Source organism: Nelumbo lutea, chromosome 5 (assembly GCF_056320005.1).
Source record: "Nelumbo lutea isolate HS-2025 chromosome 5, American lotus-T2T, whole genome shotgun sequence".
NCBI classification, from domain to species: domain Eukaryota; kingdom Viridiplantae; phylum Streptophyta; class Magnoliopsida; order Proteales; family Nelumbonaceae; genus Nelumbo; species Nelumbo lutea.
Window position 1 is genome coordinate 12,030,882 of NC_142688.1, and position 24,775 is coordinate 12,055,656.

Here is a 24,775-nt window from a genome sequence, read left to right on the forward strand (position 1 = left end):
CACTTGGGAGTTGGGACCGATTAGCACCACTGACAGTCAGTGTTTACCCGAAAAAAAAAAAGGGGAAAACTAGACATATGTTCACAAGAGTTCATTAAAGTACCAACATTCAACATTCTCCCCAACCTCCCAACAATGGGAAAAAAAAAGAGCTCATAGTAACTCGAGGAAGTTACTGATTATCAAGCGTGAACAGAGCCAATGCATCAATCAAACTAGATGCCAGGGTCCCTTTCACTCAAGCGCAAGTTAAAATACGAAATAAACACAAAAGGCAAAAACCAAATTGAGTAACTGAAAAAGCCTCTTCATGTCTTCCTTCTAAGACCACAACCAGCAATTGATGTGAGGACAAAATCCAGAGTGAGTCAAATTCACCAGCTGTCAAGGTTCTGCATGTCATACCACACCTCACCCTCCCTATAAGCTTCTGGACAATGCTCTAAGGCCCATGGCCATGTGAGTGGAGAGGTCCGTCCATATCCCACATCCAGCCATACTAATGTAACAAGCAGAAGACTAGGAGTGCTGTCCCTCCTACACCACCATCAATTCTGCTCGAATGTTTGCCCATCAACCCCAATTTGCCGTAGTGTTCGGTCAAATCTGATGGAATGTAAAATTTAATAACTTTTCAAATTTGATTGCACAGAAGCTTTTAAGCCTGTTCTACATGTAAAGCTTGCACCAGTGATCTGATAAAATACCCAGTATTTTGGTAGTCCCATATATTCGGACTCTAGCAAAATTTAACTGTGCAGAATCGCATATTTTCATTGTTTTAGGAGAAGATGAACAATGAAGATGCAATGAACTTTCCAGAATGACAGCCAAACACAGTGGAGCGTCCAGATACAAAATATAGCTCATGCTACAACGATACAAAAAAAAAGTAAAGAGCAATTGATAACCAGTATGATATTGTCGAAAGATACAGGGGTACAGATTGTATACAATGGCATTCATGAAACTTGCTTATACAAAGTAAATGGTATATCGTATACGCACAGGCTGGATCTGTATTGACTGAATCAGACAAATGAGTTCTGCCACTTTACTTTCTTGCTTGCTGTTCATCTACTTTCTTCTTGGCATTCTTGCTTTGTCCACCTTGCCCTGTTGACCTGGGTACCACCTCTATTATCACCTCATTCTGTCACTCGCTTCTCTATCACTCTTTCCTTGACACCATCACGATGTCCATATCCTGCATCCCGCCCAGCTCGACGATCCTGCAATGAATTGTTCATGTTTTTATTAGAAACAGGAACCAAAGATGATTGCAGAGATTATAAAAAGATGATAATAAAAACAAAAAGATCAACATCTTGCTGCTTCTAATTCGATGTGCATGTCCGGGGTAATGACTGCTTAATTATTTTTAGTTCTGAAGTCAAATCGACACGGCTTGGCCACGGCCACCCGTGAAAAAGGAAATATTCGAAATTCTGTAAATGGAAAAAATGGGTTTAAAAGGAAAAACACAGACATACATCTCGGAGGTGGAAATCATCTTCGAGCATATGTATCACATGCCCCATCTTTGGCCTTTTCTGTGCGTCTGAGTCCACACAGCGTAATGCCACTAATAGTGCTCGCTTCAATTCCCTGGAAGTAGGTTTCTGAGGTATTTTAGGATCCAATACTCCCCCAGAATTTCGATTAGCAACCATCGTTCTCAGCCACTCAACCAAGTTCACCTGAAAGTTCCAGACACAGGAGTTGCAAAAAAAAAAAAGAAAGAAAGAAAAATCCGTGGAGCACCAGAACCACTTGAAAGATATTCCAAGCAAGTTAAATCACTAACCTCTCCTGGAGGTCTACTGTAATCAACAGGATTCCTCCCAGAAATGACCTCCATTAAAAGAATCCCAAAACTATACACATCGCTTCTCTCATTCAACATGCCTGTACTGGCATATTCAGGGGCTACATACCTGGAAAATACAATCAAGAGGTTATCATTTTCTATGCTTGATCCACGCTTATTGAGGTCATCACTTGCAGAGAGAAAGTAACAGTGACTGGGTGAAGATAATCATCATTTAGAGGAAGATTGAAGATTGAAGATTGAATATTGAATATTGAACTCACCCAAATGTTCCCATCACACGGGTTGTGACGTAGCTCCTCTCCGAACCCAAGAGCTTAGCAAGCCCGAAATCAGACACCTTTGGGTTCCATTGTTTGTCGAGCAAAATATTGCTTGACTTAATATCGCGATGAACAACCTTGGGTTCAAGTCCCTCATGAAGGTATGTCAAACTAAATTCAGAAATTTAATCATTACCGAGAAGGCAGAATTAATTTGAAGAGTAGAAGGATCCAAGTTTGAAAGATTTGTACCCATTTGCTGTTCCAAGAACTATGTTCATACGGATTTCCCAAGTAAGAGGACTGTAAGGGCCTACGTCTCCATGGAGCCACTGTTCTAAGTTACCATTATCTACATACTCATAAACAAGCATCCTGGGAAAACACCAACACAGGAAAAACAGGGTTTTTTTCTTACTTACACAAACATTTAAAAATCATCCATGGAGATAAAATGACCATCGATCAGTTTCTCCAAGCATCAATAGAATAGAAGAGCTAAGTACCTATGAGCTCCTTCAACACAATAACCGAGTAACCTCACTAAATTCTTGTGCCGAACACGTCCAATTGCTTCAACTTCAACCTTGAACTCTCTCTCAGCTTGTCCCCTAGTGAAACATAAATACCAATTAGTCATTTTATCACCTCTAAAGCAAAAAAAAAAAAAAAAAAAAAAAAAAAAAAAAAAAAAAACGGCATGTTCGAATAACCAACCACCACTGAGTGGCTGAGAATACTGCTATTCTACCGCTGTTGAGAAAATGGCTTCTGTCCGAAACAAAAAAAGGATTAGGTTGACAATGTAGTAAAGAGGGGCACCTGTTATTGAGCAAGTTCTTAACAGCAACCTGGCTCTTGTCATCCAAGACGCCACGGTAAACAATGCCATATCCGCCTTCGCCGATCACATTCTCGTCCGCAAAACCATTCGTTGCGTCCTCAAGTTCTCTGAGGGTATACCAGTGGCCCCAACCCAAATGGGAAACCTCGGGGGCTGCCAACGACACCTGATCAACCGAGCGAGCCTCCCCACTCCCATGCGAGGACCCACCACCACGTTCCGGGTAGGAAATTCTATGATCCTTGCCGATCTCAATGTGAATTCTCTGAAGCCCAATTGGGCTGTCTTCCTCCGCAGGGAAGAGCAAGGCTTGGCGCTCAATTGAGCCATTGTGCTCGGATTCGGGTAATGGGTTGGGAGGAAATTGGTGAGTCTTGGCATCTTGCTGATGGTGAATTGTATTCCGGGCATGGTCAATTTTGATTTCTTGAATTTCTTTGGAAACATTAGGGATTGTGGGCTTCTGAGAGGACTTGTGTTTGCAAGTGTTATTCCGTTTCGAGGTGACCCAGAGAGAGATAAGAAAGAGAAGAAGAACGAAGGCAGCTCCAACACATACACCCAGAATGACCCACAAGCGGAGACCAAAGATTGAGGTCCGTTTCGAGAGCTCATCATTCAGAAACGGAGCTTTATAGTCAGACATTCTCTTCTTCAGTTCTTCCCTCTGCAACTCTAGTTCTGCTTTTTAGTTGTTGCATATATACAAGAACGGAGGGATACACCCAGATAAATAGAAGATAAAAGGAAAAGAAAGACCAAGAAGAAGAGGAAAGGGTGGCAATGGAGAAGGAAAGTAAAAGTGATGGGTCTGGACTCTGGAGAGAAGAAAAGGAGGTAAGAGAGTAGCAGCTGTCTTGATGGGACTTTTGGAATAAGAGGAATTCCCACTAGTTTGTTGTTCTCAATTTTAATGCACTCGTCATAGATTTGTGCACTAACTTCCCAACCCCCATCCCAGAAAAATAAAAAAGAAAGGAAAATAATTTACATAAATAATCAAATATGAAGTCAGCGAACCAGGGTCTCTCTCCGACTCTCTGTAGGTTTATGTTTTCTAATCCTTTATTTTGTTATGATTATTATTAGTTGGTTTTGTTTTGTTTATTTGTGTTTTGTGTCCAATCAGAAAAACTGGAAATACAAAATTAAAGCGGTGTTTGGAGTAGTGGTGTGGTGTTGCCGTTGGATTTGGGGTTGATCAATATAAAATTGTGTGAAAAAAAGATTTTTATACCTAAAACATTTTGAATTGATCAATTACCTAAAAAATTAAATTTAATGGTTTCTAAACACATATTTTTACTAATTAAAATGACACTAGCAGTAGCGGCAATACATATTTCTTACAAATTGATATTCATCAATCTAAACAGCAATCTATTAAAATTATATATAATGGCATACAGTACCACTGTACCAAACAACCCCTTAGCTTAAATTAACAGGTGAAGATATCAAGCATTAAAGTTGGGAACAGGGCTTCTCCTTTCGCTAGTGTATGAGGATTTTTTTGTCAGAATCATGGTCTAATGTGTACGAGTCTTCTTCTGCTTTGTTGTTTATATTTGTTTTATTACTTTTTTATGCAATCAATGGTATTCGCTCATTTTATTTTTATTATTATATTCAAGCATGAAGACCACCAACTCAAAAAGGATTCGAGAAAAAAAAAAAAAAAAAAACAAAGGAAAGATAAATATACTTTTGTGTAGGAAAATTTATAAATGGGAATTCAATGTATTTTGCGTGGATGTCGGTGAATCAACATTTTTTATTTATCCTGGCTTAGAAAAACATTTTATTTATCCGTATTCCGTAAGCAGTAGGTAAAGGCCGTAGGCCCATGGCAGATTTTGTGCTGCAAAACCCAAAAAATGGGCCAGTGGTGGGGTGGGCTACATCTTAAGGCCCATTAGTAGTAGATCAGATGTCCGTAAGGCATTAAGCAGGTCGAATCTGTGACTGTATTTGTTGGATCCAGTTCATATAAGAATATATACACAAGTCACTAATTCCAGGTTAGACAGTGCTTTGATCCAGTAAATTTTAGTCACTAATTCGGATTGGATACCACTTAATGCAAATGTATCCACCACGAACACGATTTAATCCGGCCTAAGATCAACTTGAATCTTTCTAGTGGTATGGGCCTTGCCAACCGTCCAGACCACCGTATTAAAATTGTAGGCTGCGTTTGGCATATTTTCTGCTTTCATGCTTTCAAATAATTAATTCGGATGAATTTTGTGATTGTAAAGAATTATTTTTTTAAGTTTGATTTTATGAGAACTTATGGAAATTATTTTTTTCTCAAAGACTCAGTCTAATAATTGATTCTTTGAAACTATAAAATTTAGCTTTAAAAATCATTTTTGCGTTAGAATTTATTCTTTTATGGAGCAAAATTGTGAACAAACTAAATCCTTATTTTCCTTCGCTAGCCACCACGTGGCACTGAAGCAGTCTTTATTAGACGTGCAGTTATACTACCACTCAACCAATATTCATGTCCAAACAATCACGCCATGTGAAAAAATTTATTACATTTATTTTCTCTTCTATTCCATTCATTTTCCTTTCTCTCCACTCAATTTTTTGTGGGCTCCCCACTCAATTCATCTCTTCTCTTCCCCTCTGCATGAAGGATACTTTTGCTGCAAACACATAAAAATTGGCACTTCTTTATTATTATTATTATTATTATTATTATTATTATTATTATTATTATTATTATTATTATTATTATTATTATTATTATTATTATTATTATTATTATTAAGGAATGTGAACTAAAAATCTTGTCAAAAAGGAAAAAAAAAAAAAAACTCTAATGGGAACTTCAGCCCACTAGGTGCTCATTATGTTCAGATTCTGCCCAGCCGCTTTTAAAAGCTTTTACAAATACCAATGTCATTGTCTTTTGATTGTTATTATTATTGAGAAAAGATTAAAATGACTTTTTTTTTTTCTTTCGAATTTGTTCTTTTATACAAAATCAAACTGTCACGGTACATTGATGATTTTTTCTTCTATTTGTATATTATTTAAGTAATCATTTATCTCTATCCAATAACATGATTCTAAGAGCTAAGTTTCAATTAAATTAACACAAGTATTAAGAAATAGACCTCCTTTTGTTTTTATTTTTTTATTTTTAGCTGATAAAACAATAAGTAAAATAGAGTTCGCATTAGATTTAGAATTTAATGGGCATAGTTTTTTTTTTTTTTTTTTGTGTGTGGGGTGGGGGGGGGGGTAGGGGAGGTTTAAACCTGAAACTGTCACTGCTTTAAAATTAAGTAAAATTAATGTGGAGTTTATGTACTATGCTTAGTTGGCATGAATAATTAAATTCGTTATCTTTTTGTTACAAAGTTATTCAAGCTGTTTTTTTGGCAGGAGAAAGTTAATCCAAATCCTTTAATAACAAATCAAATCTGATTTTGGTTTTATAGTTCAAACTAAAAAACAAAAAATTCCAATGTAGAGGCTTTTAAGACATTACATTGGTATGAGCCCAAGGAACCCTGAGCCCAACTCAATAATCTAAACCTGAATAACCCGATTTTCATGACCAGGTTGGGAATGATTCAATGCAATGAACTTAACCTGAATAATCTGAATTGCCCATCCGCCAAACCCATAAATCACCCAGTTAGGTGCAGCAGGATTTGATCCCAAATCTCTGATACGACCACCAGGAGACCGGTTGGTAAGGCCGTAATTGAATATTAATAAGGCCATAATTGTATAAGGAGAAACAAATGCGACCAATAAAATCCAGTTGGCATGCAATCAGTTGAAAGCTCGGTTTCACCTCGAACCGGTTCGCATGATCAACATACATCAAGGATTAAACATTATTCTCTTTTTGCTGTTTTTCTTTTTCTTTTTTTGTATTTTTATCCATTTTCATCTTTAATAATTATTTTTCATTTGATATTATTATTTTTATTTAATTTGATAAATATATAATATTAAAGATATATATAATTTTTTATATTTTTAATATTTAATTTATGGCATCATCAAATTGACACATTTCACCAAGTTGGTTGAACAGTTGCATGAAAAAATGGTTTCATTTTCATTTCAATTTTAAAACATGGATATATACGTAAGGCTGTGTTGTAGTTGCTATGGATCTCAACCCTAGCCCAATTCATCAAATCTAACTTGGTCAATTGGGTTTCGTGGGGTTGGGAATTTAGGATCTTCTGTCGTCCCACTTCTGTCCATCTCGATGTCCTCTTAGGAGTAGTGTTTTTTAATCGTCGTTGATTCAGATGGTCAGACTTTTCAGCCCAGAAATTATCTAGGCAATTAGTTCTATTTTACCCTTAACCCGTTTTTAGGCCAAAAAACATTGACTTGGTCAGAAAACCACTGACCCGGGCGATCGAAGCATCGGCCAGTTCGACCCTGACAGTGGTTTGCATGAGATTAAAAAGGAACTGAGACAAGACTAATCACATAGTAGAGACAACAGAGAGAAAGAGAGAAAAAGAAAAGAAGATATGAGATCTCAGATCTGAGTTCTATGATTGTTGCCGCTACATCTGTTGTCTCTGTTGTCATCACCAGTTGGTGAAGTCAGATCCTCCTCCTCCTCCTCTTCCTTCTTGCTCCCTCCTTCCCTCCTTAATTCCTTTATTTCTTTTCCCTCCTTCCTTTATTCCTTTCTTTCTTTCTTTCTTTCTCAACCAACAACTACATATCTTTTCTCATATTGATAACAGTCTAAAGGTTGCCCTGATAATCTAAACCACCTGAATCATTCAACCTAGCATGTGGATGAATGCCAATATTTTAAGGTGTATGCAGAGTTTTGTGGGGGACGGAATCCAGGCCCGTTTCCTTGAATTAAATCCTTTTTCCACTTTTTTGTTTTATTTTCTAAAAATAAAAAATGATAAGAAAGCAATTGATGGTGACTCAATTGGTAGGTTCTTAGACTATTTGAAAAGGAGACCTAGCATTAAGTCCTATTGTCAACAGGGTTGGGGGTAAAGGCGTAAAGCTACCACCATTTCAAGGGTCTCATCGTTCAATTCTTTTGTGATTGGTTCGGTCTTCAGTTTTTCAGTTTTTTTTTTTATATTTATAATAAATAATTATAAATAAATATAAGATCAATCTAGATATTTTATTCTCATTCTATTTTCTTCTCAATCGACAATAGAACCACTACACAAGATTGGCCTCCACCTTTTTTTTTTTTTTTTTTATATTCTCTATGTTTTCTTCAAAACAAATCTACCTCTAGTTTTGAGAGAATGAAAAAAAGAAAAAAGAAAATTGAAGAAAAACACAACAGATTTCCGGGAAAAAAGAAGAGGTGAAAAGCAAGAAAATAAACTTACCTGTTACAAAGAGAGAAAACAACAATGGCATCGGTGAAAGTTGAGTTGCAACATGTTGTGGTAGAGACCAATTTTCATACCTTCACCAACATAAGTCATGCTTAGTAAATCAATCTAGGAGGAGACCTTTACAGCACTGAACTTGTGGTGACCATCAATTCGAGTTTTTTTTTTTTTTTTTTTTTTTTTTCTGTTTTTCGGTATTCGGTGCTATGAACCTCCCCTTGACCCCTTTTCTTCCTAAACTAGTGGTTGCGGGATTCGATTTCGCATCACTGCTAGAATAAACCAGCTATATAAGACACCAACGAGCCACTTCTCGATTGGTTCAATTCAAATACAGACCATTGCAACATTGGTGGAGTTGGAAAGGTTTATGAATGATGAAGGAGATGCAAAATGGTTTACCTAGAAATAGATGTAAAAAAATTTCATTTTATATTTTTGAATGTTTATGTATGACTGCTTAAGTATGATAGTATACATAGTAGATAGTCATCAATGCTATGCCCTCTTTTGAAAAAAAAAAGGAGTCATCAAGCGATAGATGCAAAGGACAGGAATCAAGGGAAGGTTTAAAACTAAATAGACTTATTAACCGAGAACCGAATTAGTTGATTTGGCTCACCAGATTTTTTGGTTTGGTTTCCTCAATTCAACTTTTTAAGTTTTTGATGAGCACCAGTATCCATTGTGTATCCCTAAGAAGTAAAAAAATATGGATAAAAAAATGGAAGCTGGCCATTTAATAAGGCTCCCACATGTCAACCAAAGTGCCATGTGAAATATGACATGGTATATTGATTGAGAGTCCATCTCAACATACATGAGAGATTGAGAGGTATCACCACTCGACCATGGTTTTTAAAATGGACCCAGTGACCGAATCAGTCAAGGGTCCGGTTATTTGTTCGAACAGTCGGTTTGTTCTAATAAAAAATTAAAAATTATTAAAAAATTAAAAAAATAATAATAAAATTAAAAAATGATCAAAATTGTTCGAACAGTTAACCGGTTGGTTCAGCGGTTTAGGGAAAAATAGAATCGATTAGGTGATCGGTTCCCGGTTTTTCCGATCTGGTCTGGTTTTGAAAACCATGCCCCAACATAGAGATAAGAGCATCTAAGGCTGCTAATGATCAAATTGAGGGGATGTTTGGAAGCATGACTGTTTTTCTAAAAAACGATGACACGTTGGATCCACGTAGGTGATTTCACAAATGCCCACATACATGATTGTTTGGTTCAAGTGTTTTTTGAAAAAAATGCTGAAAAATGGGCATACATCTTAAATCAGGACCCAACCGTTGCATGCAACGTCAAATTTGGCGTTTCATGCTTCAATGAACCATTGCCCCCAATGGTTGACTGATTGACGATTACGTGTATCCTATGTGATGCTTACCTATCAGTACATACATGAAAAATGGTGATGAAAATCACCTTACCAAACAGTATAGTATTGCTCACTGCCTACGTGACAGAAACACTCCCAAACATATCAAGGCATTTTTTGTGAAAAATGGGTCTAGCAAGAATGGGTGTTTTTTTATTTTTTTTGAAAATCAGTCCAAAAAAACACCCACGCTTTCAAACACCATATGAATTATGGGGTCTATCTAATTTGATTTGTTTATCTTAACAAATATCTGATTCGAATGGGATCAGGCTTAAGAGACAATATTGGCTATAGGCTAGTGGTTAGAAGGGGAGGAGAGAGAGAGAACTTGTAATTTGCATCCCTTGAGTCTAGATCTGCTTCTTACACGAGTATTCTTTACACAGATCTCACAGCATGTTTTTGTTGCACATGGGAACATGTCTTGAACATTATTATTCTATGAGAGATGTTCTCAATACACGATGGGATGTGGTTGGTTGCTGGTTGCAGCGGCCATCCTCTCCAAACAGTAGCATTGCAGCAATGCAGATTGACTGTCAGAGTTGTCAGGGTCCGGCGGGCGGCGGTCAGGCTTCCACGAGCGAGAGAGGTGTGTTAAACTGTTAACTGTTGGGTTTGTAGCTTATAAGCCAAATTAATATTTTAGCCCAAATCCAATGACCCCAATCGATTAAGGTTTGTAGCTTACAAGCCAAATTAATATTTTAGCCATAATAAAAATAAAAAATTACAAAGATACAAAAGAAAGTTAAATATAAATGTAAGGGGTAATGGGGTATAAATGTTATATAAAATTATTTTAAAACATATATAAAAATTTTTAACGGATCTGATCGGGGGTATAATCGAATTTTATCCATTAACTAAATGGATCGCTCTTTTCCGAATCGATCCGATTTGTTAATACCGAATGGGATATTCAAATCCGTCTCTTACCATCGAATTTTAATTCGGATCGAATGTGATCCGGATTATTTGCAGCCTTAAATATTTAGAGTATGACATCTCCCATCAACATCAATTACAGCAAAGGAAGTACAAGGGATATTCCGGAAGCACGGCTACAGAATCTTGTAGTCAGCAGATCAGGGCTTTCCGGTACCGGATCAATGATTTTTTATTTTTGTGTGGGCCCTATCCACTGGAGCACATCTTCCTGCGCACACATACTGCTGGTATGGATAGTGGATACATGACCAGGGCTCAAGCTCAAGAAGGCGAGACCGGATCTGCTCCTGATACTTATCAGGGCGCCTCACAACGATCTCACAAGCACATTTCACCGTGCATTGGGAATATTTACGGGAGATGCTCTCAATAGATGTGCCTGTGAGGTCGTTGTGAGACGCCCTGTATGAAGAGCAGATCCCAATTCCAAGTAGGAAGAGTTTGAGTTGGGCGTCCGCCTGCGCCCACTACCCATCACCTCCCAATCCACAGTACACACCACCTCCATGTCCTGATGTCCGGTATGCACCCAACCTTTTCGTTTTTTCAATTCCCCAACTTGCCAAACACTTCCTTGTTGTTGTGATGGCTTGAATCAGATTCCTCACATTTTTATTGTACCCAGTCTCTCTCATTCTCCATTTCCAACGCACTCGTGAATTTGATACCGTCGGTCGTTTTCCCCTCTTCTCATTCTCGATCTCAGTCTCTAAATTCAATCTCTTAATCCCCTTCGACCACCAAAACCATACTAACACCATTACAGATGTAACCAAAAGAAATAACGTTTCACTTCTCTCTCTGCGGCTCTGCCAACAAGAATGCTCTTTCTATCCATCCAAGTTCGCTTCCTGTATAAATAATTAGCCAATGTTGCGGATCAACCCTAGCCTCCGCCTCTCTCCCTCCCATTCCTATTCCTCATTTCGCACTTCTCCCAATCCCTCCTCCTCTTACAGGGTCTGTTGTATAGCCACAGACCCGCCTGTCCGTCCCACTCCTCCTCGCTGGTTCCATGTTCCGGGAGCTATCGATGTATCTAATGGCTTCGGTCTCCATCTCGTCCAAGACTCGAACGTAAGTGGCATCGGTGGTTCGAGGAGAAGCTCTGCTGCTAACACTACTAGGGTCAATGCAAGAGAAAAGAGATGGTCATGCGACAGGGAGAGCTACCTGGCCGATGATGGCGATGCCCTCCCCCTTCCCATGACTTATCCAGATTCTTCCCCGGTACTCCCGGAGGAGATCGATCGTCGCCTTCATTGCAACTCCCGAGTTGAGGTGATTGTTTACTTTTTAATTAATGACATTGATTTAGAAGCAAACAAAAAAGATCATTTTACATACTTCTAGTAATTTTACTTAATGTCTCATCTTTGAATTTTAGAACTGTAAACAAGTGGTGTATGAATGGACTGGGAAGTGCAGACGTTGCCAAGGTTCTGGTTTCGTCAGTTATTATAATAAAAGAGGGAAGGAGATTATCTGCAAATGCATCCCTTGCCTTGGAATCGGTACTCTTTTTCTCTACTTCTCTTGTTCTTTTGTCGTTTTTTTTTTCTTTTTCTTACAGAACAAATTCTGTTTCTTGTGCTTCAATGTCTTGTTGGTTAAGAAAAAAAATTGATCCAGTATGGTGAAAAGAAATAAGATAAAGGCCGCTCAACAAAAGTAATGTATTTCGAGGTTTTATCCATCTTTGGTTTATTCGATAAATTTATGGAAGGGATGGTCCAGACTGTGGAATCTACCCTCTGCAAAACATAAGACTTGATGTTTATGGTTCAAGAAACTTGCTTTGAAGCATCTTAACTGTAAATAGCTTCGTTCTTTTCTTACTTCTTGTCCGTTATTTATTTGATTGCTAGTCTATGTAACTTTTTTATTCCTACATTACATTGGCAGATGATTTTACAGCAATCTAACAAGCAGGGGATTGATACTTGTTTTGTGTGGCACTTGTTTACCTTTTTGTTTGGTAAATTACAGACTTCCACCTTGTACCTTGGGGTAGTGACACTTAGCCCCTCAAATTTTCATTTTTTAATGGGCTTGATGTTAAAGATAAAATTATAAAATTGCTCATTCTAAGTTCTATATTCTCTTGTATTTTTTTCTGTCTTTCTGTATTTTCCTTTTTTTCTTTGTTATATTTTCTGCACAATTTCGTACTTTTCCTTTATTTTCTGCTTTTTCTATGTTGTGTTTTATCAATTTTCCACAAAATGGTCTCATAAAATGATATGAAGGCATTTGGGGTTTTAGAAATGTTTAAACATGCACATGACAGTCACATGAGAATCTTTATGAAGTTAACCGACGAATACTAACAGTGGGGGCAAAATGCTGCAATCTAAAAGTTCATGGTGGGTCTTGTTGCAAATGACAGTTCAGGGGGTTAAGTGTCACTACCCCCAAAGTACAAGGTGGCAGTCTGTAATTTACCCTTTTTTGTTCTAGTGTGGGTTGCTCCTCCAGAGATGACAATTATTTTTTATTTGCTTTCAATGGTGGCCATTCAAGCTTGGGCCAAAGGGTTTGCGCCTTCTGTAGTGGTATGATGCATGCTATTACATGGGGTGTTTGGGAGGATGAAAGAAAATGATTTTGAAGGGAAAGCATACTTTTGTATATGCTTAGGAGAGGACATGAGTTTTCCTTGGGTCTTGCCAGGGAGTGAGGGCACCATTCATTCCGTTGAAAATGCTACCATTCTTTGTGAAAGATAAAATTAGTTTTCAGACGAAGCAAGTTAAAAGTTGTTAAGTTGGGATTGGTATTGCCATTGCACAAGTAGGGGCAGAATGGACCATGGATGTAGGAGCCGGCACACAAAGATATAAACCATAACCCATTAATCTAATCCATGTAATATCTTGTGCTGACTTCTCTTTTCTTGACTCGAGTGCTCTAAAAGTCTAATCCATAGAATGTGATAGCTTGGATGGTTAAGACCATTGGATCTGCTTTATTTTACTGTTAAGACCATAGATGCATGAACTGCAAGCCGTTAGGTGCAATGCTTAAGCTTCGTAGATATACCAATTTTTAAGAAAATAAAGGATTTGAGAATATTAGGACTTTTAGAGAAAACCGTCACATTCTTTACAAGTTACACGCCATTTAATAACTATAAGAAGCTCTATGTTTTAGTATATCAAAATGGCTTTAAAAAGGTTAAAGCATTAGAAACATGCACATATAAACTTTTAAATGTCAGTGAGCGGATATTTATTTTAATGATATAACCCTCAGATGTAATCTTTTAATTGTGGTTTAATATTCATTGCAATTAAGGTTGTACTGAATTCCCTTCATCTGTGCAGGATATGTTCACAAAGTTACAACCCGCAAGGACATTAAAGTGATGGAGGATTTAGATAATGGGAAATCTCCCTGAAACAGATATACACAAATCTTTTTTTTTTAAGTTCTTAATTTTCCTTAAATTTTTAATTTCATTCTTTTTGACGAGCTCCCCATCTGTCCTAATTATGTATTAATGTAATACAACTATTGATGTTATTCTTTTGCTACTTCTGGCCTATTAGTTTATAACTCACTTTGCTATGGATTGCGAAGGATAATTCCATCAGGATGTTGGAACTTTGAAGCAGAATAAAAAAGAGTAGAAGATCACTTTACACTGAATGCATATTCTTTTCCTTTGATTCTAGTCTATTTATGCTCTTCTCTCTCTTTATCTTGCTTCCATTCATAACTTTTAAAAATTTGCAACCCTTAATTGCAAGTAAGTGCTTTAGGAAAACCACAGAACTCAATTTTGGCTTAACTTGTTGACATGGAAGAGAATAATCCCTTGCCTTCTTTTGATTTCTACCCATAGCAGGCAGTTGACGCTTATATTTGGAGTCAATGTCGAAGGGAGGAGTTCATTCTTATCGGGAATTGTGCTGTCATCAGGCACAAGAAGCTTTGAGAATGTTCCAACCCAAAATAAGTTTCCTCAATTTCCTATTCAGGCTTCCTCAAAGGTTTTTACCGAAACCAACTCAGCAGTTTTCCTTCAAAGACAGACAATACTCTGGGCTGTCGCAGGCATTCCAGCCAAATGTGGATGAGATGAGGCGGGTATTTGATGAATTTGATGCGGACAAAGACGGGAAGATCTCTAAGAAGGATTATTCTGCTTTACTGAGGAAGTTAAGGCAGCAGGATGTTGAGTGTGATGAAGTGCATAGGATATTTCATGTTATTGACTTGGACCGAGATGGGTTCATTGATTTTGATGAGTTCATGGACGCTCACAAGAAGGGAGGAGGGGTTAAAGTGATTGACATAAGAAAAGCGTTTTGGTTTTTTGATTTGGATGGGGATGGGAAAATAAGCCCGGAGGAGGTGTTGGAGGTGCTGAATAGGCTTGGGGAGAGTTGCAGCCTGGACTTGGAGGATTGTAAACGGATGGTTCGAGGGGTGGATACTGATGGGGATGGTTTTGTGGATATGGAAGAGTTCATGAACATGATGACACTGTCCATGAAGCCCAATTAGAAGTTTCTGCTGTGCAGCTCTACCTTGGCCCAAAATCTCATTTGGCAAATTGGTCCTATGTCTCCTATGTGTAAAACTATGTTCCTATTTATATTTGATATTTTGGCCAAAAGATATGTTTATTATGTGCCTCTCTCTCTCTGGAGAAGGAAATTTTTTATAACCACCCAGTTGCTATGGCGCTTGGATAACCAAAACTATAATAGGCAAGATATATGTATGATCTACCATCAAAAGTCTTAATTTTGGACTGAGTGAAATTTAATTTACTTGTCAAAGGAATGGGGAGCTTTTTGAATCATCATGGTTTCTGGATGACTGGATTCACATCTTCCACTTGCCGGGCTGGTAGTGCTGGGCTAGCCCTGTTTCGCTTGTTCTTTCCAGTCATCCTGGGCCAGGCCCATCCCTGACACTGATATGGGAATTAAAAGTCCCCACTCAGTGAATTCTACCAAATTGAGCTTTCTCTATCTTCTTTGGAGGAATCTCTTGGAACGGTGAATTTGTAGTTCCCTGACCGGAAGCCAAGAAGCGATTTGGCTCATGCTGGTATCCAGTTCATATATTGGGTTTGCAATGTCCTCCAGAACAGACCATTCTATAATCTGCCCTGTAATGATTCAGAACTCCTATTATTGAGTGGAGCAGATGTATGTAGAGGTCGGATCTGACTGTGATTCACTTACTAGGAGCTCTCACTCTCAACCATATCTTCTGTTTGAGACTGGGGCTTGATGTTAGGTAGGCTCTGCTGACAAAAGATGGGAGTTTCATATAGTTCAATGTTGATGCAGGTACACAATTATTATCTCTATGGGATCTCCTCTTTTCAGTTTTCACCGTAATCCACCCTACATGGTTCTTTGGCCTTTACAACAAAACTCTCAAAGAGAGAGAGAGAGACCTTACTGGGAGGGCTGAAAATATATGAAGATTAAGATTTTTGTACCGTATACTTTTGTTTATCCTTTAAGCTTCGTTTGTTTCAATGTACATTGGGTACAATGAAAACCTACTTCTGTTTCTATGTATAGAGAAAAACGAAGCTTTGTATGTTTGCATGAAGGCTCCTCCTGTCTCAAGGAATCAACTTGCTTACATTGAAAAATGATTCTAAATACCGAAGCAAGAAAACCAACTTAATGCAAATATACATCTGCAACATGTATAGAGACACAAGTTTGCAGCATTTGTGTCGAAGATCTTCCTCTTCATCTCACCATGCCTGCTCCCACAACAGGAGCTACTGTAATTCCACGTCTCTGTCTATCCATGTTTGCTTGCCAACCTTCATATTCAAATATAAATTTCTTAGTGGTGTGAACGAGGATAAAAAAAAATCTAAACATAATTAAAGTGAAACCGAAAATACTTATAATTAATCAATAGGTATCATAAAAGTAGTAACCTAACAAATTCACTGGGGTTTTGGTATTGGTCAAAATTCCTTCGATATGGTGTCTTTTTAGCAGCATAAAATTTTTCACTAATAATTGTCAATTAATTATTTATGATTTTACTGATTTTAAATAACCAACTGCCACATCAGCAACACATACATATTGTTTTGGCTGATGTGACAATTGTTTTTATTTAAAAAACCACAAAATCATAGTTAATGGCGAATAATAGCTCTTAACTAGAATAGACTTCCTATTCAGCTTAATTAGACGCCATCTCACAATTGTTTAGAAACGTTTGATTTCCATGATTTTTATTTGCATAATTAATTTATGATGACATGGATACATGGCAAACGATATGCAGTTTAATTAAGGCGTTTTTTTTTTTTTTTTGAGAAGTTGCTAAGGCCTACTTTTAAGTTATAGGCTTGTTTATAGTTAAACATGATTTCATGAGGGTCTCATTGTAAAGGATAATGATATATGAAGTCCTCTCTCCCCTGATAGACCATTGAAGAGGGATTCTTAATTTACTTTTCCTACTCTCAAAGGCTCAGGAGAAAAAAAAAAAAAATAGAGGAAAGAAAGATCAGATAAGAGGATTAGTGGATCTGAAATTCCAATAACATACAATCCCTTCTGGGCTAGAAAATTCAGCATTTTTTGTTGGCAGAGCTGGTGATATCGACACAAGCTAAAAAACTATTTGAGATTGAAGTAAGGATATGAAAGAAGGGAGACCTACCTATTCCCATGTCAAATCCACGGTTCTTGAGCTCTCTGTATTCTTGACACAGTGCACAAGCCTCGCAACATAAGTGAACTAAGGAATCCACACAGGGAGCCTCTTCCAGGTCGTATTGGGCTCTCAGTTTCGAGCGATAGCAGCTCGAATACAAGCATGATAAACTGGGAATAGCTTGTAACATCCCATAGATCACACAGCTTGCCGAACAAGCTGGATACATGAAAAACCACGTTAACTGATCAATTGATTCAACATCCACAACGAGTAAATTTGTTAATCAAGCATGTTTTAAGTTTTAACAGACTTACGCAGGGAACCTCTGTTCACAATCTCTGCAATCTGTCCGAAGGTAACACAAGGGCAGCAACAAGTGACCAAACCTTCCAAGTTCCAACCAAAACAAATTTACAACACCCAGCACAATGAATAGCCATGGTTAGGGCAGGACAGGAAAGAATCAAAAGTTAAAAGAGGCAACGTGTTCTTACAGATTGCGGGATCATCGCAACAGTGGCAAAGGCCGGTCGACCATGGTCCTGGGGCACCCGGAGCTTGAAGTGGAGGTGGAACTGGGACTGGAACTGGGACTCCCTGTTTGGCATATGGATAAGAAGGGTACATTTGGTATGCGAATTTGATGAATATAAAGCTTCAAAGAAATAAAGAAGAGATGTAGTAGTTTCAAGAAAGAGGTCTGGTTTGGTTTGATGGAAGCAATTTCCTGTAATTAATAAGATGGCAATTCTCTGTATGATTGCAGTACCAAGTTTTGTGAAGGGCCACGCTACAACATGGTCAATACTCAATACATTGGTTCTCGGTTATTTTGCATTTTTCTTTGGGGTAGGCGCGTGGGCCGTGGGCGTGGCTTGGAGGACAAGGACTATTAAATAACTTCACCGGGAATCAAAGATGCGATTGCAAGTTTTGAGAATGACAGAATGTGACAGGCTGACAGGTTTCTCTTTCCTTTTAGGATATTATATAAAAACCTCCCCTTAAATATTTTCTGACAGTTATAAAAGCCTCATTTATAGTTTCATTTAGCAAAAAATCTCTTCTCTATTTTAAAAAATTCAATAAATACCTCCCCTTATCAAAAGAATTCAATAAATACCTCCTTCGGGTCAATGATCAAGACAGAAAATGTTAAAGAAATGATTTTTTTAAAATACTTATTTTACTCTTTTACGAATTAATATGCATTTTCTTTACTAAAATAATTCTACCTCAACAACTCCATAATTTGCTTGAGCATTATTCATCTTCTTCTTTAGATACACGACAGAAGAATGGCGGTGCACTCCCCCTCCAGAAGATTGCAGATAGACCTCTCTATCAAAGCACTCCACTTACCTCCTCACAACAAGAAGAGGCTCATCAAAATCCAAAAAGACCTCTCCTATTACCTTTTGAATGGCGTTGTTGATTCTCAAAGACCAAAATCGAGATAAATCACTTCTAGGTACATGTCCCCTTCTGATTGCATTGGCCTTTTGTCAAAAATCATGGTTGGAGAGAGAAGGAGAGAGGAATACAGAGCCAGGGAGATATCCTAGTTTTTCCCCCTCCCCACCTGCGGAATAGAGGAAGAGGGAGAGATAGAGAGGGAGAGAGACTATGGGATTCTTTTTTTTATTTTTTATTTTCTTTTCAAGGGTGAGGAAAAGAGGAAAGATCTGTCAAGGGAATTCTATTTTTTGATGTTTGAAGTTTCAACAGCTAATTATATATAAAATAAAAGAGTTAAAAACGATGGCACCACCAAAAACACTAAATTTGGTGAACCCAAATCTTATGACCTCCAAATTTTCCAATGAAATCGTATTTAAGAGGCTCCTTCATTGAAATATCGTCCATTTTGGTTTCCAGGAGAAAATTGCAAGAGGAAGAAATTTTCCTTCTCTATTCTTTAATCATAGGGGACGTTATTTTGTTTTAGATTTTGAGAGGGGGAAAGTTGGTCAATGGGATTTTGGTTCCCATTGACCAAGAATCTCATATTCATTTTTTAGATTAATGTGGGGATTAGAAAAAATTTATTTTCTTGGGTATCATTTACCCAGGTGGATAAATAACTATCCCACCTAAAAGGAAAGTTGATAACACTTGAATGAGACAAAAATACTCTTTTTAATAATGGATTTTTATGACTAAAATGACCATTATACTATTTACCTGAAAAATAAAAGAACATGGATATATGTATTTACCTGGGTAAGTACCAAGTAATTGCATTTACCTGGATAAGTAACTTTTAAAGAAAAATCAAAGGCCTCTCCACAATGAGCTCTTAAAGGGAAACATGATCAAAGGTCTCTCGACGATGAGCTCTTAAAAGGAAACATGAAATAAAGAAAGAAAGAAACCCCTCGATTTAAAAACCAAGATTCTGACTCTAATTCTTCAATAAGTACTAAATTGAAGGGAAAAAGAAAAGACAAAAACTACCCAAAAACCTACTGACCCCACTTTCGGAGCCCACTGTCACCCAGAATCAGCTCTTCTAAACTGCTAGAATATTTTCCTTCTTTTTTTCCTTCAAATTTGTAGATCTCTTGTTCTGTATGGGTTTGATTTGAAGAAAAACAAATAAAGAAAACAAAAGGATTGGGTTTGGATAACCGCATGAATTAAATCCTTTAACAGTTAACAACCAATCCAAGGACGTCTCACGTCTGTTTAAAGGATAAAGCACCGACGACGCTAATTAGTCCTGGTCTAAGTCTCCTGACAAATCCACCATCAGCGAAGACTAACCAAGAGCCATAAGAATTGGTGGCCCAACTTCTTCATCAATCAACACCTTTAAATTAAATTGGTGATCAGCCATTCAGCCTCACCCACAACTCATGACTGAATCAAAGTAAACAATCAAAGCACAGGATTATCAGAATGAGCTTCTGGAATTGGAATAAGCGGAGTGCCTTGATCGAGAGGTTTATCTATAGAATCTTCTGAAGGGGAGAGTGCATCGTTATTCTACCCTTGTGCATTGTAAAGAAGAAGATGAACAGTATTCTTGAGATAGAGTTATTTTAATAAAAATAGATACATATTAGTTTTTAAAAAGGTAAAATAAGTATTTTGAAGAAAAATGGTCATCTCTTTAATGTTGTCCGTCTTAATCGAAGTATTTATTGAATTTTTTGAAAATAGATGAGAGATTTTTACTAATATAAAAATATAAAAGAGGTTTTTTAGAATTCTTTTTCAAGAGAAAGTATTAATATATTATTATTCCTATACTTCCAAGAGAACAGTCTGCGTATCAGGCTATCAGCACATGGTTTTGGCGTGGGATCGAGTTACGAAGCAGAGTTTCAGCATATCAAGGGAATTCGGTGGGCTTGGCTTAAGTCAAATGCATGGGCTCTTTGATTATGTCAAATAGAGGCCCAAGGATCAGGACCCACCCAAATATTAAATTCCCCATTCCGCGAACAAGTTTTACCCCTGACCCTGACTACACAAATTTTCTAAAGAGAAAGTAACATGGAGATGGTTGCATAAAAAGTGATCCACTTTTGCTATTTTTCTCGCATGTGATAAGGCCTTGCAGTCGCAGTTGAGAGGGGAAACTCCTGATTGCTCTTTGTGCTATAGCAACCTCACTTCATTGTCCACGCCGAAGGAAATTGCTCTTTGTGCTATGAATTGGGATTTGTTTCTCACAAGGACCTCACTGCCACTTTCTACTATTTATTGAGAACATCTTCCCATAAATAATAAGTATAATTATAAGAGATGTTTCCTTTTCTATGTATGGTCAGGGCATGCTGTGAAGCCAGTATCCGGCCTCTTTATACATAGTTGTATGTTCATAGATGAAAGCATGTTTTTGGCAACATTGCAATTGTGTCAGCTCTTTAAGACTTAAGAGTTAATGAGTGAAGGTCATCTGCTCTTGTGGCTCTCAAACAACAAACAAAAATGATCCAAAATTATATCCAGAATCACAGTGTCTCAACCTTCATTAATAATAGCACTTGAACTTGGATGTTTGGGTGCGACATATAGAGATGTAAATCATTTGTAAAACATGTACAACTAAAAGATACAAGTTGCGCAGAGATGTCTTCATCTTGTCATGCCTGCTCCCACACTTGGAGGTACTGTCATTCCTCGGTTTTGTCTACCCATATTTGCCTCCCAACCTTCAAATTCAAACGTAATTTAACAAACATTAGTGAATTCTTTCAAGCGTAATTAATTAATTTTCATGATTATTTTTTGCCATTTAATATTATAGGTTGCATTTGGATAAACTTAAGGGTTTATGCTTTTAAAGCCCAAAAGCATAAAGCCCCAATTTTATGCTTTGTGGGTGCTCAAAAGTGTTTTAGCTTTAGATTATTATGTGTTTTAAAGCAACACTTACCAAATGCTCAAACACCTTTCGGCTCATTTTTGTTTCCTACAGCCCACAGCCCAAAGCCCAAAGCTCAAAGCAGAAGCATATCCAATACCAATAGTACTGCGTTCTATTACTATGAAGAAAAAGCATTGTCTTCAATTTCTACACTTATTGCTCTTATAATATTTTTAAATGGCACATGACGAATAAATTTAATTTCAGTTAAATTTGCAAAGTTTTTTTTCCTCATTTCAGTAAAAATACTTGCAGAATTAAATAAATAAAAATATGCGTAGAATTTATTTATGGATTTTGTAAAGTAATTGTAAAACAAAAAAGAGTGACGAAATTAGGAGTTTGATTTATAATATAATGCATCACAATAAATACAATTAAATAATATATAATACATGAATGTAAATGTAATAACTTTTTTTTTTTGGAATAATGCCTAAAAAATTTTAGCAAAAAAAAATCGGACTTCCAAAGGTTTGAATCCTTCGCTTTATATATATATATATATATATATATATATTTTTTTTTTTTTTTTTTTTTTTCTGGAAGCCTTTGATTCCTGCCCAACAAAATGATAAAATTATTCACAATTAAGAACCTTGGAATCAACGGTAAATAGATTCAATAGCCTGGTTCCAGCCTTCCCAAGTCTAAACGAAGAATTAAAAAAAATAAAAAAGACACAAAGAGCACATGAAAACAATAAAGAAAAAAAGGAAAATGACGAAAAAACCTTTCTTAAAAGGGTGAGTAGGGGTCAGTCAATGGGGGCACATGGAAGCAAGGATAAGCTTATTCGAAATTCCAAATTGAGGATAGCCCGTCCCGTTTGTAAAGCAACATACATTTCTAATTTATTCACCCTTCTCTTCTAGTGGATCGGTCAATAAGATTTCATAGAACCTAATGACCTGGATCATCAACCTAAGCCCAGCCCAAATTCATGAATTTTAGCCTGGGCCAACTTGGGCTGAAACGGGTGGTTAACTTTGGTTGTTGGGGGCCAATAACCTTTCTTATTGAAAGAGTTTTTGGGTTGGACACATTCACGGCAGTTCATCAATTCACGGACATGTTTTTATTTTTATTCAAAATAAATCAATGGGTAATTTTTAATTTGTCCACTCTCATGGAAAAGTGTCCAACCAAAAAACTCTCTCAACAGGAAAGGCTGTTTGCCCCCAACAGCCAAAGTTTTTCCAGCTGAAACTGGGTTCAATCTTGTTTAATGTTCTCTTTCCTATTTGGTAATACGCTGGACCCGGATATTTTTGGTTAGATTCGGATTGGGTTAAGGTATTTTTGGTTGATTTTGGGTAGGGTTGAATTTCAGGCTGGGTTGTCAAATGCTAGACCCTAACCCTAAATGTTCAGGTTAGGGTTGACCCATGGGTCAATTTGGGTTATCCCAAAAAATAATTAAATTTAAAAAAAATAAAGAAAAATTACATGAAAAATGTCAAAATTAAAAGAATTAACTTTAAAATTCCAAATATAAAATAAAAACTTTAACATTTAACAATTTAAGCAGTAAACAATAAAAAGTAAAGACAATAGAAAAAATTAAAGAGTGGAAACTTCTAACAATGCATAAATAATATCAATTAGACTTGACAATCAGGTCAGCAGGTTGACCCATGACCCAACCCAACTCAATTTATGGGTCGGGTCAGATCATTTTTCACATTTGGGTTGCTAAATATGAGACCCTAACCCTATTTTATCGGGTTGGGTTAGGTCGGGTTTGTGGGTTGGATCAACTTTTTGCCAGGTCTAGTTGTTGGGTCCTATTGGGAATAAAAAATAGGACTGACTTTGTGAAATTCCTTGAGAATTTCCCCTCAATTTTATATTTCTCTTATTTTCCATCAAACCAAAACGCGACTTAAGGTATAAACAACTGAACAAGGGGGTGGTGTCAGCAGTCAGCACTTTACCAATTCCCATGTCATATCCACGCATCTTAAGCTCTCTGTATTCTTGACACAGTGCACAAGTCTCACAACAGAAATGAACTAAGCAATCCACACAAGGGGCCTCTTCCAGATCGTATTGTCCCCTCAATTTGGAGCGGTAGAAGCAGGAATATAAGCAAGCGAAGCCCGTGAAACCCAGTAAGAGCCCATAAATAGCACCTCTACTGGCACAAGCTGCACACAAAGTCCACCCATCAAACTTCAAACCTAGCTTCAATCAATTCAGTGTTCAATATGAGCAGAGCATATATGCGGGTAGATTAATATTCTGTAACAGAGACTTACATGTTTGGCCCCTATTCACAATCTCTGCAATCTGTCCAAACGTAATGCAAGGGCAAAAGCAAGTGATCACACCTTCAATTACAAACAGTAGAAGAATGAATGGATTAATTAGACAATAGTACTAGAGAGATCAGATCAGCACAGAAAATCTTGACATGACTTAGAGGCTTGGTGTTCTTACAATTTGCCGGATCGTCGCAGCAGTGGCAAAGACCGGTTGACCAGGGTATTCCGACCGTCGGAGCTTTAAAAGGCGTGTTCCTTGCGATATATCCGGCGGCATATGCTTGTGTAGGAGGAGTATGTGGAACGCCCGAAGCTGGAACTGGACCTCCATGTGCCTCCGGCGTATATGCCCCTTGGTTGTGTGGAGCTGAAGGATACATTTGCTGAGACAAGGCCGCTAACTAATTACAACCTCTGGTGGAACCTTTCTAGCTCTGTAATGAAATGAAGCAAACAACTCTTATTAATATAACTGAAGAAATGGTTGGATTTCGTGGAAACTGTCAACTGGTCGATGAGAGAAGTTTCTATATGATTAAGGTACAAGTTCTGTGTATATTTTGTAGCCAAGTTGAAATTTCAAACATTTATTGGCTTCTGTGCAGCTTCTTTCAATTTTTCTTATACAAGTTGGGAGCAATGACATGACCCAATTGTCCCACCACAGGAGGGACCAATTAATTAGTTAAGTTGCTTATGGGAGCCTCATTCCGCTGTGTACCAATGTACAACTAAGTGAACTAACTATTCATTGACCCCAACGGAAGTATATATAAGAACCCAAGAGCTCCGAGAATTAGTTGCAAAATAATAATA

The 24,775-nt window shown here is 37.3% G+C and overlaps 5 protein-coding genes across 6 annotated transcripts; 2 read left to right on the forward strand and 3 right to left on the reverse strand.

Annotated features, from left to right (window-relative positions):
* Positions 1-794: 794 nt before the first annotated feature.
* Positions 795-3,959, reverse strand: LOC148850367 (putative serine/threonine-protein kinase At1g01540). Its single transcript, XM_088946489.1, has 7 exons — positions 2,917-3,959; positions 2,601-2,705; positions 2,347-2,469; positions 2,095-2,265; positions 1,808-1,937; positions 1,494-1,700; positions 795-1,232 (listed from the first exon to the last, which is right to left on the reverse strand). Exons 1-7 carry the CDS (start codon positions 3,582-3,584, stop codon positions 1,149-1,151), a joined length of 1,488 nt encoding a protein of 495 aa, XP_088802615.1. The 5' UTR covers positions 3,585-3,959; the 3' UTR covers positions 795-1,148.
* Positions 3,960-11,373: 7,414 nt separating this feature from the next.
* On the forward strand, positions 11,374-14,302 carry SCO2 (protein disulfide isomerase). Its single transcript, XM_088947441.1, has 3 exons — positions 11,374-11,935; positions 12,042-12,168; positions 13,981-14,302. Exons 1-3 carry the CDS (start codon positions 11,525-11,527, stop codon positions 14,052-14,054), a joined length of 612 nt encoding a protein of 203 aa, XP_088803567.1. The 5' UTR covers positions 11,374-11,524; the 3' UTR covers positions 14,055-14,302.
* A 102-nt stretch (positions 14,303-14,404) lies between these two features.
* On the forward strand, positions 14,405-15,444 carry CML30 (Calcium-binding EF-hand family protein). The gene has a single exon (XM_088947440.1). The coding sequence runs from the start codon at positions 14,531-14,533 to the stop codon at positions 15,164-15,166; it is 636 nt and encodes a 211-aa protein (XP_088803566.1). The 5' UTR covers positions 14,405-14,530; the 3' UTR covers positions 15,167-15,444.
* Positions 15,445-16,093: 649 nt separating this feature from the next.
* LOC148850370 (cell number regulator 1-like) lies at positions 16,094-19,268 on the reverse strand. 2 transcript variants are annotated; one of them, XM_088947442.1, is made up of 5 exons: positions 18,550-19,268; positions 17,809-17,911; positions 17,629-17,700; positions 17,318-17,530; positions 16,094-16,457 (listed from the first exon to the last, which is right to left on the reverse strand). In XM_088947442.1, exons 1-5 carry the CDS (start codon positions 18,583-18,585, stop codon positions 16,381-16,383), a joined length of 501 nt encoding a protein of 166 aa, XP_088803568.1. In that variant the 5' UTR covers positions 18,586-19,268; the 3' UTR covers positions 16,094-16,380. The 2 variants fall into 2 exon arrangements, with proteins under 2 accessions (XP_088803568.1, XP_088803569.1); XM_088947443.1 differs by lacking the exon at positions 18,550-19,268 and having other exon boundaries at positions 17,809-17,956.
* Positions 19,269-21,279: 2,011 nt separating this feature from the next.
* On the reverse strand, positions 21,280-24,512 carry LOC148850371 (protein PLANT CADMIUM RESISTANCE 2-like). Its single transcript, XM_088947076.1, has 4 exons — positions 24,135-24,512; positions 23,954-24,025; positions 23,630-23,842; positions 21,280-21,477 (listed from the first exon to the last, which is right to left on the reverse strand). Exons 1-4 carry the CDS (start codon positions 24,337-24,339, stop codon positions 21,401-21,403), a joined length of 567 nt encoding a protein of 188 aa, XP_088803202.1. The 5' UTR covers positions 24,340-24,512; the 3' UTR covers positions 21,280-21,400.
* Between the last annotated feature and the right edge of the window lie 263 nt (positions 24,513-24,775).

Bases quoted from the DNA above. Each gene is read 5' to 3' on its own strand.
- SCO2 (XM_088947441.1), top strand. From the start codon at position 11,525: ATGTTGCGGATCAACCCTAGCCTCCGCCTCTCTCCCTCCCATTCCTAT. The intron at 11,936-12,041 runs GTGATTGTTTAC...TTTGAATTTTAG, and splicing joins ATTGCAACTCCCGAGTTGAG to AACTGTAAACAAGTGGTGTA. The intron at 12,169-13,980 runs GTACTCTTTTTC...TCATCTGTGCAG, and splicing joins CATCCCTTGCCTTGGAATCG to GATATGTTCACAAAGTTACA.
- CML30 (XM_088947440.1), top strand. From the start codon at position 14,531: ATGTCGAAGGGAGGAGTTCATTCTTATCGGGAATTGTGCTGTCATCAG.
- LOC148850370 (XM_088947442.1), bottom strand. From the start codon at position 18,585: ATGAATAATGCTCAAGCAAATTATGGAGTTGTTGAG. The intron at 17,701-17,808 runs GTAAGAACACGT...GGAACTTGGAAG, and splicing joins TTGCGATGATCCCGCAATCT to GTTTGGTCACTTGTTGCTGC. The intron at 17,531-17,628 runs GTAAGTCTGTTA...TCATGTATCCAG, and splicing joins TGTGAACAGAGGTTCCCTGC to CTTGTTCGGCAAGCTGTGTG.
- LOC148850367 (XM_088946489.1), bottom strand. From the start codon at position 3,584: ATGTCTGACTATAAAGCTCCGTTTCTGAATGATGAGCTCTCGAAACGG. The intron at 2,266-2,346 runs GTACAAATCTTT...TTCTGAATTTAG, and splicing joins GTTCTTGGAACAGCAAATGG to TTTGACATACCTTCATGAGG. The intron at 1,701-1,807 runs GTTAGTGATTTA...TGGAACTTTCAG, and splicing joins ACAGTAGACCTCCAGGAGAG to GTGAACTTGGTTGAGTGGCT.
- LOC148850371 (XM_088947076.1), bottom strand. From the start codon at position 24,339: ATGTATCCTTCAGCTCCACACAACCAAGGGGCATATACGCCGGAGGCA. The intron at 24,026-24,134 runs GTAAGAACACCA...TTGTAATTGAAG, and splicing joins CTGCGACGATCCGGCAAATT to GTGTGATCACTTGCTTTTGC. The intron at 21,478-23,629 runs GTAAAGTGCTGA...TTGAATTTGAAG, and splicing joins TGGATATGACATGGGAATTG to GTTGGGAGGCAAATATGGGT.